At 50.1% G+C, this 18260-nt stretch overlaps 1 protein-coding gene across 1 annotated transcript in view; it reads left to right on the forward strand.

The window, feature by feature from the left end:
* The first annotated feature begins 1843 nt into the window (after positions 1-1843).
* TRANK1 (tetratricopeptide repeat and ankyrin repeat containing 1) overlaps positions 1844-18260 on the forward strand; it is a 96789-nt gene continuing 80372 nt past the window's right edge. The window contains exon 1 of the mRNA XM_045856592.1: positions 1844-2589. Coding sequence (XP_045712548.1) covers positions 2567-2589 — 23 coding nt within the window. The 5' untranslated portion in view covers positions 1844-2566. The remainder of the gene's footprint in view (positions 2590-18260) is intronic.

Here is an 18260-nt window from a genome sequence, read left to right on the forward strand (position 1 = left end):
AAGATAAAGTAGGAAACACTGAGGAGAAGAAATAACCAACAAAAATTTTCAAGATCATTTCCCAGACCTAAAGAGCTTGAGTTTTAAGACAGAAAGAGCCCATCCAAACACAGTGGAATGGATGCATGGGTCCACACTGAAGCACATCATTGCGTATTGTTTAAACATTGGGGAGAAAAAGAGGCTATTTCAGGCTTCCAGAAATTTAAAAAACAAACAAACAAACAAACAAAAAAACACCCCAGAGAAGTCACATAAAAGGGGTAATTGGATGTTTTCAGAATTCTCAATAGCAGTACTGGGAACTAGTGGTCACTGGAGTAATTAATAGCTTCAAAATTCTGAAGGAAAATGATTTCCAACCTAGAATTTTATACCCAGGCAAACTATATGGAGGGGGAAGGTTTTCAGACCAGCACAGCCTAAAATTATTTTTTTACCTGATGATGCATAAAACCGGGGCGGGGACCCAATGACAAGAAGCAGCAGTGTTATTTAGGGACACTGACACAGCCATCAACTGATCAGTTAACAGAGAGAAAAGTTGCCTCTGGGGAGGAAGTCGGGTGTGAGGGGCAACTGCTCCTTTAGCTGTAAGAGTATATCATTTTGATAAAAAGATCAGAAAGAGACAGTTTTTAAAAAGAAAGACGTGACTGTTTCAAGCACCGTTTTGAGCTGACGTGACTGCTCAGAGGACTTTGGTAAAAGATACCGAGGAAGAAGTATGACAGAAAGATTCTGAGATGCCCAGGGAAGAAGCTGGCTAGACCTTCTGGAAGTAGACTCCCCAGCCGGCTGAAAAGAAGAGATACACCAGCAGAGGTGGCATGGGCCTTCCCTAAACACAGAACTGGGAGATGTCTCGAAAGCGTTGGAGAAAGGACATGTAAAGTCTCCTAAAAGGGCGAGGACCGATGATGGCTGGGAAATAGTGACTCCAACTATTGGAAGACTGGGAGTGTTGCCCCAACTTTGTATCATGCTATAATCACTCGAGGAGCTTTTAAAAAGGCCCCTGTTGTTCCGCATGCCTACGTCACACTCCACACCAATTCAATCAGACCATCTGGGAGTAACGAGCCAGATGTCAGTAACTTTCAAAGACCCTCGGACGATTCCAGTGTTTAGCCGAGTTTGGGAACCAGTGGAATACAGTGTTTGTGTCCGGAGGCTAAGCCTGGAAGGGGAGGATAAAACTGTCACGCGTCCGAAATGCCCAGCTACCTACTCTGGTCTTTAGGAGGCAATGGGATGCCCCTCGAAAGCTTTTGAACGGCAAGTGATGCACAGCGATGTTGGGGCAAGTTGAACGCACAGGGGAGATGGGAGGCGAGGCCCCAGAGGCCGGAGTCCACTGGCTAGACTGAGAGGCTAGTTCTTGACTCCGAGTAAGCAGTGCAGACAAGTACTCGACTGCGCGCAGTGCTCGCTGTCCTCACGCCCTCACTTCCCAGGACACAGCGCTGTCTCTCAAGCCCCGTGGGGTCCTCCTCCAGGCTGCTGGGGTCCGGCGCGTGGTTCCTCCGAAGGAAGCGAGAACCACCAGGAGGCAGTGTGAACTAGAGCCTCGCCTCCCTGTCTGATCCAGCCAGTCCCTGGTTGGGGGAGGGGGGCTGGCGTGGGGAAGGATTCTCGGGGAAACTGAGGACCCCACAGGGGCGGTGAGCGAGAGGGTGGGCCGCTCGCAGCGCTGGATCCACGCGGACATGGCAGCCTGAGGTTGGCCTGACCATCCGCCCACTCAGTACCCACGCTGCCCTTCCCGGGGCTTCCTTGCAGCCTCCTGCTGCGCCCGTGGGCTCCACGAACACGGCTGTCAACGTTGAGAAGCCCGCGGCCTCGATAGCCTCTTCGCCGGCACCCTCAGCTTCCCGAGAACGGAGGGTCGAGCTCCGAGTAAGCACCCGGCATCCTGCGCAGGGTTGCCTGCGAGCCGCAGGAAGTGGGAGCGGCGGGCCGGCTCGGCGACCCGCAGTTTCTTTGTCGCAGGGACTGATGGAGGCACGGGCGAGTCCGGGCCCTGGTCTTCACCGTGACCTCCGTTCCCGCGGCCATCGCGGCGGCCCGGCCCAGGCGAGCGGAGTTCCCCGAAGACCGAAACGTATCAGTGGGTGTGTGTGCTCCGCGCCGGGTGGTGGTGACCAGCCCGAGGCACCCGATTTTCAAAGGCAACCGACAGCCACTCCACGGCTGCCCTCACCCCTGCTCCGCGAGAGACGTCGAAACGCCTCTTCTGAACACACTGGCAAACACCCCCTCCCACCCAGAGGCGACGTGCACGTGACAGTCCTCGGGCCCTTGCAACTACGTGGAAACTTGGAATAGGTCTGCGGCTGCACACAGCTGGCCGCCGGGGTCCCCGCGCCCCCGCCCTGCTCATCACGGCTCGGGCGCCGCGCCGCCGGGAGCAGGGGCCCCGCGCGGCCGCTGCTCCGCACCGCCCCTGCCCAGCGCCGCGGCTCTCGTGCTTCCTTCCGCACGGCCCGCCGCGCCCTGCCCGCCGGGGAGCGGCTCCCGAGGCGGCTGCGGCTGCGGCCCCGGTGCGGGCCCTCAGGCCCCAGCCATGTGGGACCCACGGGCAATTAGGTGCGTACGCGCGCGGGAAGAGCTGGGGAGCCGCCGGCCTTCCGGGCCCCGCGCCTCTTCCAGGCGGGAAGCGGCGGTGCTGGGGCTGGGGACCTCCAAGGCGGAGGCCGAGCAGGCCATCCGCTTGTGCCCCGCACTCCTCCAGGTGCAGACCCGGGCCTGTCGCGTGGGGTCGGACGGGGAGCAGCTCTGGCCTTCCGGGCCCCGGGGGACTAGGGCGCGCGCTGCGACAGGACTGCGGCGGCGCGCGGCGGGCCTCGTCCCCCACCCGGGGACCGAACCTGCGGCTCCCGGGGCCCCTTCCCATCTCCTGGTGGGGGACCTCGGGGCACCAGCTCATTCTGATGAGAAGACCAGCGGACGCGCCCCCGGGCACGCACTCGGGCTGGCGGGCGCCCGGGAGTGGGGCGGGATTTGCGGGGAACTTGGAGAGTGACCACTTCCCGGCAGGGAGAGGACCGCGATTCCAGCCCCAGGAAGGCCTCTTGCCCAGCCTTCCCGATCGTGAGCAGGGCTTGCCCGAAAGGGGCTGCACCGCCCACGGTCCTCAGCGAAACGAGTGTAGGGTGCGGGTGCATCAGGGGCCCAAGGCCGACAAGGGGAGTCCCCAAAAGCCCAGGCTTCTGCTTTCGGCGGTTTTCAAACCTGGGCTCGGAGCCTGGAGCCTGGGGGGTGCGGGGGGAGGTGCACTCAAGGGAAGCCCTGAGCGTTTGCCACGCGGTTGAAGAGCGCCTATCTTTCAGCGTGCAGGGAGGGCCAGCCCGCTTCCTAGTTGGGGCTGTTTCTGGGTGGCCGCAAGCTTTGGTGCTGCGGTGAAAATTCTTTGGGAGATGGGCAATTTGAATAATAAAGAAAATGATTTTTAAAAGAGGAGAGAGGAAGGGGACCCTGAGGTGTCTAGTCCCCAGCCCCGTTGCTGTTAGCTCAATCAATACTTAGCTGGAAGAAATACCAGGGAGCAAAGGGCTTGCATACCCAGCACCCGGGTTCTCCCCACGCTGAGCCTCCCGGGTGGCAGGCACCCTTCTTAGGCTCTGTCCTTCGTTGAGCATCCTGTTTTGAACCTGGTAGGAAGTTCTACCACCTTGAAGGAGAGTGAGAAGTTTGTTCCAAGTGTTCACCAGTCAGCCCTGTTTTGTGGAGCTGCAGGATGGGTGCTTGGGTTCTCTGTCCGGTTGGCTGGCCCTTGCATCCTCCACAGGGGATGGAGGTGGGATTGGGGTGTGTGGCTTTGGTGGGTGGAGTCAGATCACACTCCTCCAGGCATATGGTTTTCTCAGTCTCCTTTTGACCAAGACCAGCAAGAGAGACCACATCCACCCACACACGTATATAAGGATAAAACTGAGCAGGGGCTTCCCAGTATAGGATACTTATTCTCTTCTCAGGGTGAGGCACAATAACATTTTCTGTTTCTTTATTATTATTATTATTTTTTAAAGCTAGTTATAATCTATTAACTTGAGGCCTCCAGGGGTGCCCATCCTTTTGGCATGTCTGGGCCACACTGGAAGAAGAAGAGTTGTCTTGGGCCACACATTAAATACACAAACACAAACAAAAACTGATGAGCAAAACAAAACAAAACAAAAAGATTTTCAGTAAATCTACAATTTTGTGTTGGGCTGTATTCAGTGCCATCCTGGGCCAAGGGTTGGACACCCCTGGAACTGGTTCAGGTGGCAGTTGCAGGCTCCCTTTTGGAAATCTCCAGGCAGGCCGGGGAGCACCTCAGCCTTTCCCTGGGAAGGAACTCTGGGAGGGAGGAGATAGTGTTGGATGGCTGGAGGCTGGTATTCATACCGAGTAGGGAAATTTCTGCCTGAGTAGTGAGAGTACCACAGGACAAGGCTGTGTGGTTCGCACCAGCAGCATCTGCCAAGGCAGGCTAGAGGATGCTTCTGGTTACTCTGGTTGTCTGCCCACACCCGCCTGGCTGCTGGCCATGGGCCTTGCGTGGGTGCTGGTGGTTGGGGGCGGGGAGAAAGGGGGAGAATAATGATTCCTTGCCATTATGCCTTCCTTTTTCGTTTTTTTCTTTTCTCTCTCTCTTTTTAAAGATTTTATTTATTTATTTTTAGAGAGGGAAGGGAGGGAGAAAGAGAGAGATAAACATCAATGTGTGGTTGCTGGGGGTCCTGGCCTGCAACCCAGGCATGTGCCCTGAGTGGGAATCGAACCTGTGATGCTTTGGTTCGCAGCCCGCGCTCAATTCACTGAGCTACGACAGCCAGGGCTTTTCTCTTTTTTAAAGAAGGAAAGAAGGAGAGTGCTGCAAGCCTGCCACAAACTCTGGATTTATAAATTGGGAAGGGGATTCTTTAAGTCCCTGGTCAGAATTTCACACCTGCAGTGTCAGGAGCCGGGCCATGAGCATGTTATAGGTGACGAAACTGAGACCCATCGCCTGTTAGTCACTAGTGGTGGATCCGGGATTAGATACCAGTTCTCTTGACTTCCCAGCCTGTTGCTCTCAGGGAGCAAATAGACACTTTGCCCTTGTGGGATTCTTAAACTTGCTGATGAGTTCTGTTTTCCTGTGGCTGATACCAAAGGCCCATCGCTGTGGTATATTCTCTCTCACGCCTATCTGTGTTTCTTGGGGTGAAGTTTCTTTTAGCAGAGTACAGCCTGCAAGTCCCGCGTTTGGGTGGGGAAGATAAAGCACCCCTGGATGTTTTGAAGAACTGAAGTGGAGGTTGGGGTGTGGGCCTCCGGCCATTGTCACGGGAGAGCGTGGCATTGTTTCAACTGACCTTGAAGAATAAGCCGTCCGCTGCCCTTTCGGATGGGGAAGTGCGGCTGACAGGTCAATGCCTTGCCTTCCGTTTCCCAGCCGGTGACGTGCTGACCGTAGACTCGTGGCTTTTGTAACCGGTTTCCTTAGTGTGGTGCCTGAGGTTCTTAAGGTCAAACAATCCTCGCCCTAAGAAATGAAAGAGAAATTTGAAGGGAAGTTGTCTTTGTAGCAAAGATGACACTACTTTAAGTTACAGCAGAGGGGGATGGCGGGGACAGTGGCGGTGGCAGGGAGAACATTCAGGTTTAACATTTTTTTTTAAAAAAAGTATTGAACCAGGTAAACAGGCACCGCTGGAACCCCCAAATGTCAGCGTGCTTAAGCCAAGAGCAGGGTTCTTCCTCTCATCAGCGAGGTCGTCCATGCTGCCTGGTCAGACATTGTTCTTGGTCTGAATTCCTCAAGGAAGCATTGCTTCACTTCCTTGTGTTTAAGCAGTGCCTTGTTTCCTCGTTTTTGTGGGAAATCTGGAAGCGTGAATCAGCCTTACCTATGATACCTTGACCCAGCCTACCTCCCTCGACTCCCTCTTTTGCCTGGGTGGTGCGGAGGCAGTGCCCGCCTGAGCTCACCGTGGCCTGTGCGTCTGAGCTCCTGTGAGCCCCGTGAGCTGGTGGAGCACCTGTGTGGCTGCCAGGGCCGAGCTGTGGGTCGGGTTAGCTACCTCTGTGTTTGAAGTTCCAAAGGCATTTAGATCAAGAAGTTTGTCTTTTTTTTTTAAAGCACCGGGTCCTCCTGCAAGGGGGGCAGGGTCTGGAATGGGGCAGGGTTGCTATTCCTAGAAAATGGTGATGACCTTTTGGAGGCATAGGGGTGGAAAATTTCCCCCTCTTCCCAGCTAGGTTCTTGGGCTGTTGTAATAGTGAAGCTGGTGGAAGACAGATTAACAGGAGAATAATAAACATAATTTTATGTGGGGGAGGCCCATAAAAATATGAGACTCCAAGAAGTGAGCAGGGTGAGAAGCTTTTATATCTTTTCTAAAGAAACAATGTGTTGGTGGAAAAGTGACAAAACCGAGGGGTGTGAGTCTGAGTCGGGGGCAGTAAATCAGGGAAGAAGTAACAAGGTTTGTTTACACAGCCTTGTCTGCCCTCCACTCCCCGTCTGGAGTGGAAGATTGCCTTCTACCTCCTGGCACAGGGGGAGTTCCTATCTCACGGGAGACTTATCTCACAGAGTAGGGTCAGGGCGTCCTTGCCCTGGCTGTTTCTCAGTACCTTTAATTCAAAATAAGCAATGTGCCAAAGAGACATATTTTGGGGTATCATATTCTGTTCCCCGTCAGAGGAAGCCAGGCCATTTTGGAGGAGAGCGCACAGCACGGAGAACGGAGAGAATCCCAGTGGGCAGTTTGATCCACTGAGACAAGGATACCCGGGTCGTAGCCTTGAACTGGGATGAGCCTCCTGTCCAGCTGTGGCCTGCGGGGCACTCTTCTTATGTCACCCATGGGCCAGCTCATCCTCTGCCCGGCTGGGTCCCCCCCTACCCAGAGGCTCAAAATTTGGTGACTTCCACGGCTCACTGATGTCTGAACTCCTTGGCCAACTACTGAGGTTCTATCTAATATGCCTTCTCTTCTCCCCTCAGTGCCTGGCCCTTGTCACCTCTTGTCGCTTTTTGTTTTTCAGGGGACTGTCACCTTTCACAAAGCTCAGGGCCCGGTCCTGTGGAGGATGTCCTCATATGAGACATGGGCACTGCCAACAGGGGCAGAGCAGAGTGCATGCCATGCCGGCCCGAGTGAGAGGGTTCGTGGAGATGCAGGCAGGCGCTCCAAGAGCGTCCCCAGCCCCTACACCCTTCCGGGGGGAGAGGTGGGAGGTCAGTGTGGGGCCATGTGTAGACCGAGGAAAAGAACTTCTAGCAGGCAGATGGAGGGGTGCCAGGAGGGAGAAACAGGCATTCCCGGTAAAGGAAGCAGCTTCTTTTTAAGAATAATGATGAGCGAAGGGCTTTACTTTAAACATCAAAATAATAATGATGATGATGATGATGATGAAATAATAGTAGTAGTAGTTGATCCTGTGCCAGGCTCTATGTTGAGTGTGTCTCATACATTATCTTTTTTTTTTAAAGATTTTATTTATTTATTTTTTAGAGAGGGAAGTGAGGGAGGGGGGAGAGAGAGAGAGAGGGAGAGAAACATCAATGTGCGGTTGCTGGGGGCCGTGGCCTGCAACCCAGGCATGTGGCCTGACTGGGAACCGAACCTGAGACACTTTGGTTCGCAGCCCGAGCTCAATCCACTGAGCTACGCCAGCCAGGGCTCATATATTATCTTAATTAATTCTGTCAGAAATATTATGACTAATCCCCTGCCCTAGAATGTAAACTTCACGAATGTTTTGGGTTGGTCTCGCTCTCTCGCATGTTCTGAGCACTCAGCGGAGCACTCGGCACTCGGTACTTGTCTATTGACTGAAGAGACGGGAGTCCAGTCACATAGGGGACACCGTCTGTTTTCCAGTAAGGAAGCCGAGGCCTAGAGTTGAGTGAATTGCGTACCTGACCCCAGGCCTGGAAGAGGTAAAGTGAGGCTTGATCCCAGGCTTCTAGATTTTTCTCTTCTATTGGGGGACACATCCATATCCGTCTGTCCTCCTCCTGGCACCAGCCCCAGCCCTGCTGCGTTGCCATGCAGAGGCACGTGAGAGGGAGGCAGCCAGGTGCATTGGTGTTGCACGTGGTGACCACACTGTGGGGCACGCAGGGTTGGAGAATGTTGGAAAGGTAAGTGGTGGGTGCGTGTGTGTATGTAGGACTTAGAATGGGAATCTGAGTTATTGGGCTTTATTCTACAGAGAGTTTGGAGCCATGAAAAGTGTGTGTGTGTGTGTGTGTGTGTGTGTGTGTGTGTGTGTGTGTTGAACAGTTCTGAGTTTTATTTAGAAGGCTGGGAGTGTAGATGAATAGATCTTTCCATCTGGCCACTTTTTTCAAGGCCAAGTTCAAGGCCCTGTGTTTTCAGGAAACTTGTTAGCTAGTGTTAGAACTGGGGCTAGAACTCAGATTCTTCCAGCACTACTCAGGGGCTGCCCTTCAGGGGTTCCTGTCTGGGGGAGACTTTTTTATGGGGATTTCCAGGGCACCTCTGAACCCCTCCCCTGTCCTCCCCATGTCACAGTGGATGGTGTTTTAGCCTCTTCGCTGGGCTTGTCTTGCCCTCCATTCAGGGAGGGAGAAGTAGCTTATTCTGGTCGGGAGGGTGGAAGGTGGAATGGAGGCCAATCAGCATTTAAAATATCACAGAGGGGGTTGGGGAGGGAGCTGGAGGAGAGGATGCTGCTGTTCAACTCAAGGTTCCTCCCTCCCCCCCCCCCCCGCCCCCCCCCTTGAATGGGAAAGCACCTTTGTTCCAGGGCTGCCGCGGGAGGGCTTTGTGCCCTCTGGGGCTGCTCCAGACTTTGCAAACCTTGTAATCGTCTATAGCTCCCAGGTGCTTTGGCAGCGAGTGGAGAATATGACAGGAATGCGGTGCTTGCTGGGCAGCCTGGATTTAGCACAGATGCTGAGTCAAGATTTACGAGCAACCTGTGCTGGCTGATCCTTAACTTCCTCGTCTGTCTGGAGTCAGAGTGGAATGCTAACTTTTGGGGCTTTCTCTGGGTTTGCTGTTGCAGGGATTTGATTTTAATTTGAAAGGCCATCCTTCCCATTTTCTCCAGTTGCCCTCACCCTTTGTTCCATTCATCCCTCCTAGGGCTTGTGAACACTGATTTGGGGACAGACTTGGATTTGTGCCTTGCTTGGAAATGTCCCTTTACCTCGATTAAACCTGTTTTCTGACCTGGGACATTCTGGTAACAATTACACATCTCTCACTGGCATTTTAGGGACATTCAATGAGAAAATACCCGAGAAGAGCTTACTATATGGAAATAGTAAATGCTCAATAAAATTTACTTGTTATTATGCAGCTGCCTCAGACTCCTTACATTCAGATAGTAGAATGGAAAAATGCCAGCCTGTGGCACACACGGAGGGGAAATTGTGACCGTCGCCGGCCACCAACCGGGAGGAGGCCTCCCTATGACCCTTCTCTTTGGAGGTCAAGTGATTGACACTTCACTGCAGAATCAGGAGTTGACACTGATCTTTCTTTTTCCTTCGTGATATTTCCTGAGCATCTTCCAGGGACCTGGCGAGGTTTTAGGGACTCAGACCTGCCTTTCAGAGTCCGAACCATCTGTACGTCATCCAAGTCCAGAAGGTGCTGTGAGAGTCTCAGCTCACCCTTCCTTGAGAATGGCTTTCTTTAGTCCGAGTTTCCATGTTCCTCCTTTTGGGGGGTAGTTACAATATCCCTTCTTTTGTGAAATCTCGGGGAGAGAAGATGGTACACTTTTTAAAAAAAGACGCTCATATTTGGCAAAATAAAGAGTGAGCAGCTCTATTTAGGTTCCTTTTGATTTCTTTTCTGTGTGTGCAAATGTCACCGCTTGCCAGCTCCAAACCGATCTGCAGGATTGTTCTTTGCTTTGAGCATTCCTGCATCCCTGAGCCTGGAATTTCACACGGGAATATGTGGCGCTTTTTGCTGACCATCGAGTTCTCAACAGGTGCTTATGAATGTGTAAACATCTCTCTCCTTTGTTTCCCCAGACTAGCCAGTCGCCGTGGCAGTTTTATTTTGGTTGGATCTGTCTGGTGGTTTCTGGTTTGTGCTTTGTATGGTTGGCTCTCGTTAAATTTGTGTCTTCCAAGGGAGCAGCTGACAGTTCAGCATTTCTTGGCTTTTCCAGGAGATGGTGAGAAACCCAAAACCACCAGTGAAATGAACCCGCCACCCCCCAAAACATTTCTTCCTTTCCAGTTCCTCCAGCTTTAATCGTCTGCCTCTGATAAGTCAAGAGCCAGGAAATCATTTATTCATGCAATGACGCTGAGCCCTCCGGTTGTGGAAATAACAAGACTTAGTGAGACTTAGTTTCTGCCTTAGGAGCTCAGTCGAACGGGGAAAGCAGAAAAACTAAGGTCCAGCACGGCGCTTTGGAGACCCAGCGGAGGATGGGGGCAGGAGGGCCCTGAGAGCGGCCGTGTTTAATGCGAAGTGGTAGGAAGAGATGAAATGGGCACACCCCTGTCCTTTCCTTTCTAGGGAATGAAAGAGAAGAGCTGCTTAAGCAAAAAGAGGAACCTTTTGGAAGGCTGCTGATGTCTTTGGTATTTAGGGAAGGGGCCAGGGAGCAGCTTGGCCTCAGAGGCAGTGGCACCCCGCTTTCTGCCTCTCTTGTCTCTGGGTATGGGATTCTCTCATGCCAAAGTGGCTTTTTTGCAGGGTAGGGGCAAGGCCACTCCTCCTGGAGCCTCCGGCCTCAGCTGCCTCCACAGGAGGAACTCCTCCAGAAGTGCCAGTTCAAATACTCCTGCAGAGGGGCACGAGCCTGCAGGTTGTGATGCTTGCTTAGATCTCGCCCGAGGGCCTGCCTCGGTGTACCTTGGCCCTCCCCTGGGCAGGTGTCTGTGCCGAGCTGAGCAGCCATCCCAGTGGGTGATGGATTACCACGGTGACAGTCCTCCAGCTGAAAAGGGTTTCCTAGGGCCTGTGAGCAGGTGCCGAGAGCCCTTCTCCCCAAAGGGACAATCCCAGAGACCGACTTGAGGCCATTTTCAGATGTGCCAGCCCTGACTCCTCCCGCCCTTCCTCCAAGACCTTGAGTCTCGCTGATTGTCTTAGCTACAACTGCTTAACCAACTGACTGGTGATTTCCGGAAAGCCCTGTGAAAACAGGCAAATACTTGGGCTGTTTTTAGCCAATATTTTCTCTTTGTTGAGTCAACAAAGCAAAGGTTCTGTTGAAGTTTCAGGGTTTACACTCAAATTACATGCAGGGACCACCACAGCTGATATGAGCGCCCCGAGTCATCTGGACCCGGGGTGAGACCTGGGTTCTGGTCCTGGCTCTCCTGTCCACCCCTGGGTCGTGTGGAGCGGGGAGCCACGGTGGGGGGCTGTGCTGGAGATGACCTGGGGTTCACCTCCTGTGCTCACTCACCGCTCTGTGACCGTGGTCAGGCCTTCGAACCTCTGAGCTTTGGGGTCCTTGCTCCAGAAGTTTAGTCCCAGTATCTCACTTTATTGAATCCTTTCTATTTGGGTGATTCTGTGAACGTATTCAGAGAGGGTTGCTGGGTGATCTCCCGATTCCCAGATCTACTTCCCAAAGATTACCATTCTCGTTAGTTTCGTAAGTGTCCTTCCAGAAATTCTCCTCATCGATCAAAAGTACAAGCACACACATGCACACAAAGATATGTCCTTAAGTTCTTCGAGTTGCACTACAAATTGTCCTCCAACTTGCTTTATTCATCTTAATTGCATATTTTTACATTTCTTCCTCTTTATCTAGATCTGCCTTATAGTTTTTTTTAATTTTTAAAGATTTTATTTACTTATTTTTAGAGAGGGAAGGGAGGGAGAAAGAGAGAAACATCAATGTGTGGTTGCTGGGGGTCATGGCCTGCAACCCGGGCATGTGCCCTGACTGGGAATTGAACCTGCGATGCTTTGGTTCACAGACTGAGCTCAATCCACTGAGCTACGCCAACCAGGCTGCCTTATAGTTTTTAACAAGTGTATGGTGTTCTGTACTAAGCTGTACTATTTTTTAAAAAAATATAAAACCCGGCTGTTGCGCTTTTGGATTTCTGTTGTTTTTGCTTTTATAAAGAACGAGGCAGTGAGTGTCATCACGGGCTGGAATGGAGTAGGGTTGTGGAATAAATTCCCAGCGCCTCTAACACCTCTATAGAGGGAAGCTTCAACACTGAATCCCGCCATCACCATCGGCAGCAGCACGTGACAGTTGCTCTCCATCCATCGTACTGCTGAGTGTTATGCTACTATTTTCAGGGCTTTTTGATGTATAGAAGTTTTGCAGTTTTCATGGATTTGCGACTATCACTATATGGCTTCTGCCTTTGTTATCATTAGAATGGCTTTCTTGAATGTGAAGCTTGCATGCCATTTTTTGTGGTATTAAAACTTTTGAATTTATGTAATTCAAGAATCAAAAACTAGAAAAGGAGGGAGTAGGCCCTCCTACTCAGCCCTCCACCCCATTCCCCAGTAAGGGTAAATAATTTCATTTCTGGTGGATACTTCTAGAATTTCTTTATGAATATACAAGCAAAAATGAATATATATACATATTCAACCCTTCCCCCCCTTTTTAAAAAAATTTGCACGAAAGGGAGAATAGTGTACACACTGTTCTGCATTTATTTTTTAAAAATATATTTTGGAGACTCTGAAATCAGTACATAGAATGCTCCTCCCTTCCTCCCTCCCTCCCTTCCACGCTTGTGTAATGCTCTGTCTGGGGCCTGCATTTAATTTATTAAACCAGTCCCCTGTTGATGGGCATTAAGGTTGGCCCCAGTCTTTTATTATTATAATGAGTTTGACAGTAAATAATCTTGCATGTCTGCCATTTCCTATGTGTGCAATCAGTCTGCAATATTGATCCCCAGAAGCGGGATTACGGGGCCAAAGGCCATATGTACATGTCACTGATTAGGTATTAACCAAATTTCCCCCCTAGAGCAGTTGAAGGTGATCTAAAATGTGTGCCTGTATTTTTCTTTGTGCTTTTATGGTTTCTTTGTCCCAATGCTTTTTTTGTTAAAGAAGATGAGATGCTAGCTTGTGATAAAAGGCAGAAATTTTAAGTATACTGTTCAATAAGCTTTAAGAAATTTATGCACCTGTATGGCCACCTCCTCCCAGTCAGAATATTGAACACTTTCATCCCCCCAGAAAGTGCTTTGGTGCCACCTTTTTCTAGTCGCTACCCCTCCCTCCCTTTGGTTCCTTACATTTGTCAGTTCTAGAACTTGACCTGAGTGGAATCCCAAGTGTGTATTCTTTTGAGTGTGGCTCCTTTGGCTCAACATCCCGTTTTTTTGATATTCTTTATGTTGCTGTGCGTGTCAGCAGCTCATTCCTTTTTATTGCTGTGGGTTTTAAAAATAATTTTATTTTTCAATTACAGTTGACATTCCCTATTTTATATTAGTTTCAGGCATACAGTATAGTGGTTAGACAATTGATGCTGTGGCTTATTTTTCTTTTTACACTAATCTTTTTTCATTCATGTAGAATGGACTTTGGTGTATGATGTGTATTAGTTTTCTGTTGTTGCCACAACAGGTGATCACCAACTTAGTGGCTTATAACAACCAAGTTACACAGTTATCTCACTGTCTGTAGGTCAGAAGTCTGGGTTAGCTCGGCGGGTGTCACAAGGCTGAAATGAAGGTGTTGGCGGGCTGGGCCCTAATAGAACCCTTTCCTGGGCTCATGCACAAGGTTGGCAGGACCCAGACCCTACAGCTGTAGGGCTGAGGTTCCTGTTTCCTTACCGCCCGTCGCCCAGGAGCCTCTCCAGAGCCACTGCCTTCCTTGTCACGTTGGCCTCTCCATCCGCCAGACCTGCAGTGACGGGTGTCTTGTCCACACTTCCCATCTCCTGCTGCGTCTCCCCTGACTTCCTCTTCCCCGGGGTCTCTCTGACTGTAGTCAGAGGAAGCTTTCTGCTGTAAAGGGTTCATGTGACTGGGTTGGGCTCACCAGGCCACCCAGGTAACCTCCTCATCTTAACATCTGTAATCTTAATGACAGCTACCAAGTCCCTTTGCCCTGCAGTGTAATGCTTTTGCTGGCTCTGGGGGTTGGAGTGTGGGCTTTGTGTGGGCAGGTGTCCATTACTGGTCTACCGCATGGTACGAAGGAGGAATTTAAACTCTCTTCCATCTAGCCGGTTGTAGCAACTGATTCAATCTTTTCTTACCAGTTTAAAAAGCCACCATTATCATGGGTGACATTTCTGTAGCGTGCACATTATTTCTGTGTATTCCATTTGTCCCGTCGGTCTCCTCACTCTCAGTTCAGTGTCACACTTAGAAATTAGATGAGTTTGAAAATGCACTTTAAAATGGCAGAGAAGTTTTTCTCTTAATGTTTCTCTTTTTGTTAAAAATATCTTGGCTATTCTGGCTTGTTTATTCTTTGTGATGAAGTTGGGAATTACTAATGTCTTTAAACATCCTGTTTTTTAATTGAAGTTTTGTTAAAAATATACATTAATTCATTAATATGGAGAGGATTTGATAATTTACAATAGTGAATTTGCTCAAGCAGACACATGTTGGGTATTTTTAAAAGTCAAGACTATTTTTTGAGTAAAAGTGTTTTTTTTCTTTCTTTTTTAATCCATGTAAGTCTTGCAATTTTATGAGTGTTAGTGGATATTCTATCAGGAGCTTTAAAAAAAAGCTTCTATGAGAAGTTTATATATACCTGTACTTGTACATGTTCTCAGTAATATTTTTCTTCTTACTCTGGCTTTTCCTTGAAAAGCCTGTGTTTGTTCCCTCAGCATGAACAGGTACAGGTTATTTTATTCCTGTGTCAGTTTTAGCCTATAAACATTCAATCGGAAAGCGGTGTGAATATAATCTACCTTCCCAGGAGTCCTCTTTCTGCTTTTCTCCACATAGTGAAACGCTCCACGCATGATCTAGAATTTGAGTCCTTCTGAGGTGAGTCCAGTCTTAACAGGAACACCCAGGGGAAGTTGGCCGCATGGAAGATTCTAGACAGTCACTCGGCAGGGATAAGACCGGAATCGTAGAATAAAACTATTTTATCCCCCTCTCAAATAAAATAACCAAGCTGCTTTACGAAATCATGTCGGGAAACTTTCTTCACTCTTGCTTTACCAGGGCAGCAGCAGCTTTCTTGGGTTGTACCTCGGCTCTGCAGGTCTTTGCTCAGTTAAGGGAATAAGGAGAGAAACGTCAGGCTCTGTGTTTATGGGGAGGCTACGGAGTGGCCACCTACTTTGTCGTTGAGCTACTGCGGGCACTAAACGGGATGCTCGGAGGAGTTAAGGCCAGGTTCACTCAGCACAACCTGTGACCCCGCACTCTATCCAGACTATGGTGCAGAAGCAATTCCGAGCGAACTTAGTGCCTGATAGGGGGTATTATCAGTCTCTGTGAGTTAGATGTTGTGCGGGATAGAAAGACGGCACGCCGCGCAGTGGTGGGAGTGGGGTAATGCAAGAGGCATGGACGCCCAGTCCCTGGGTGGAGACCCTGCTCGCCGAAATTTGGGGCAACAGCCCTCATGTCTGTTACTCTCACACGTGAGGGAATAAAGCCTCCACTGCTCACTGAGCAGAAAAACAATGTCTCACATGTTGCACCCAGGTTACTATGCTATCTAGAACGGCACTCTTCCAATAGAACTTTCTCGGCCTGGGTGATATTCTGTGCCTGTCCGGCCAAGTACGGTAGCCACATGCAACCACTGAGTACTTGAAATGTGGCTAGAGTGACTGAAGCACTGAAGCTTCCCATTGCATTTAGTTTTAGTTAGCTTAGTTAGTTTAAAATGTAAATAGCTATGTGACTAAGGCAGGCCTCGGGATTCTCTCAGACCAATGGCTCCCGCGTATTTCCCTGTAATTCCCCGGGCTCTGTCCTCTTCCACCCCCTGTCGGCTTCCTCCCCAGGCTGACATCTGAGGCTGCGTACCTGTGCGTTCCATGTCTAGAGCCACAGCCTCGCTTCTGCACTGGACAGCACCCCGAATGACAGAGAAATTTTTGCTTTGGAAGCTTGTTCAGAAGAGCGAGCAAAAAATGTTCCCAGAAGCTTCCACCAAACACTTCTATAAGTCCCAAGAGCCCAGTTCGCGTCCCACACCCAGCACTGAACCAGTCCCTGGCGGGGAGGTAGGATTTGCTCGTCAGACCCTGTTCAGGAACTAGGGGTGGGGTCGGCTTCCCGCCAGACCAGCGGCTCTGGGGGAAAGAGGAAGCAACAGAAACGCAACTGGGGTTCCGTCAGGCAGGGGTGGCCACTTGCAAGGCCCCAGGATGATTCACTGGAGCCAAATGGGTCGTCTCCAAGCCCTCTGAGTTATAAATACTGTGCAGTGACACTCAGGGCCAACGTTCAAGTGGCTGCCATAAAAGTTAACCTGTGTTTAGTTTTTGCTATGACACCGTGCTGTCACTGTAGAATCTAGTGAGCTCTCGTTAGCCACTCACTTGTAAAGCCTCTTTAGGAAGTCCATTTCCTGAGCTTGTTATCGTCTGTGTGCTGCTGAGTTGCGTGAGGGCTGTTGGGTGTCCAGGTCAGAGTCCAGCCCTGTCCCTGCCACCAAGCAGAGATGTTATTGCTGAAAAAAATAAAAAAGGAGCTAAAGTGGGTCTGGCATGTGGTCACTTAGTGGTTACTTATTAAAAACAAAACAAATAACCCTTTCCTTTTAAGTTTGGGTCTGTTTGGCTAATATCTTTATGTAAAAGCACACACCATGGTTAGTCGTCAGGTAAATGCTAATTAAACCCACAATGAGATCCCACCTTGGTTAAAGTTAACAAGGCTGGTAATACCTAGTATTGACGAATGTCGGCAATTTATGCTCCCAACACTCCGCTATTGAGAGTGCAAATTGGTCCAACCCCCTGGAAAACTGGGAGTGTCTGCCAAAGCCATACAGCACCTTGGGACCCAGTGGTTCCACCCCTGGGCCGTGTGCTCTAAAGAAACGCAGACGCTGACTCACTGGGAGACGTATGCAAGGATGTTTATAACAACCTGAGTCATAGGTACCTCAAACTGGAAACTGACGCCCATCAGTGACGTGGATACCTAAAATGTGGTGTGACCCATGCAGTGCAGCACCGCACAGCGGTGAGATAAGTGAACTGCTCCTACACAGTGACACAGGCGGGTCTTTACACAGACAATGTTTAAGGAAAGAGACCGGGCTGCAGAATCCCCACTGTGTGATTAGGTGGTTCAAGAACAGACAAAACTGCTCTGCAGTTCAGAGATCAAAATCGGGGCGCAGGTGTGTGGACACAAGGCAGGGGCAAGAGGGTGCTGTGTATCGATCCGGATGGGGTCACCTGGGTTAGAAGCTCATCGATCTGAGCACCAAAGATCGGCGCGTGTACCACGCATTCCCATGTTTCACCTCGCTGGCAACGGGTGTTAAAGGAAAAAAATTGGGTCTTTTGGAGGTGATGGGTTAGGACCCCCCAATTACAGGTATCTTTTCATTCATATGGCATGCAATTGTTGATGCATGTTGTCCAACAATTGGACTGCAAGTCCAAATACATTATTTGCATAATGTCCGTTTTCTTGTGCTCCTTGAGATTACTCTCTGACGTGATGTGCTGCCTTCTGGAAGAGGCTCCCCCCGCCTCAGTTTTATGGAGGCAAAATTGATAAATAAAGTTGTTAGGTATTTAAAGGGTACAATCCGATGATTTGATATACATATACATTGAGCAAGGATTTGGAGGTGTTTTTTTAAAATAATTTTTTATTTTTCAATGACAGCTGACATACAGTATTGTGTTAATTTCAGGAGCACAGCACAGCGATTAGACATTTAGATGAGTTATGATCACCCTGACGGGGGAATGGGTTTCGATCGCCGCCTTCTCTGTGGGGCCCGCGCGCCCACCTGGCTCTGTGAGTTAGTGTCTTGGCTGCCTTCCCTTTCCTAGACATGCACGTAAGTCAGCACCGCCGTGAGCCGGGGAGGTGTTGGTCCCCTGCCATGTGCTGGGCATCTTGGCATGGCATAGCACGCATAGAGAAAATGAATACTTTTTTTTTGTTACACTTGGAGTACAAATACAAGTCTGGAAAAATATTCTTCCTTTCTGGGCTTTCAGTTTGTTTTTACTTTTTAAAAATTTTAATTGTGGCAAAAAAATCCCCACATAACATAAAAGGCACCACATTGGCTGTTTTAAGTGTGCCACTCGGTCACGGCGAGTGCGTTCCCACTGTTGCTCTGCAGATCTGCAGAACTGTTTCATCTTGCAAAACC

Source organism: Phyllostomus hastatus, unplaced genomic scaffold, assembly GCF_019186645.2.
Source record: "Phyllostomus hastatus isolate PE091 unplaced genomic scaffold, TTU_PhHast_1.1 phas_scaffold_129, whole genome shotgun sequence".
Classification (NCBI taxonomy): domain Eukaryota; kingdom Metazoa; phylum Chordata; class Mammalia; order Chiroptera; family Phyllostomidae; genus Phyllostomus; species Phyllostomus hastatus.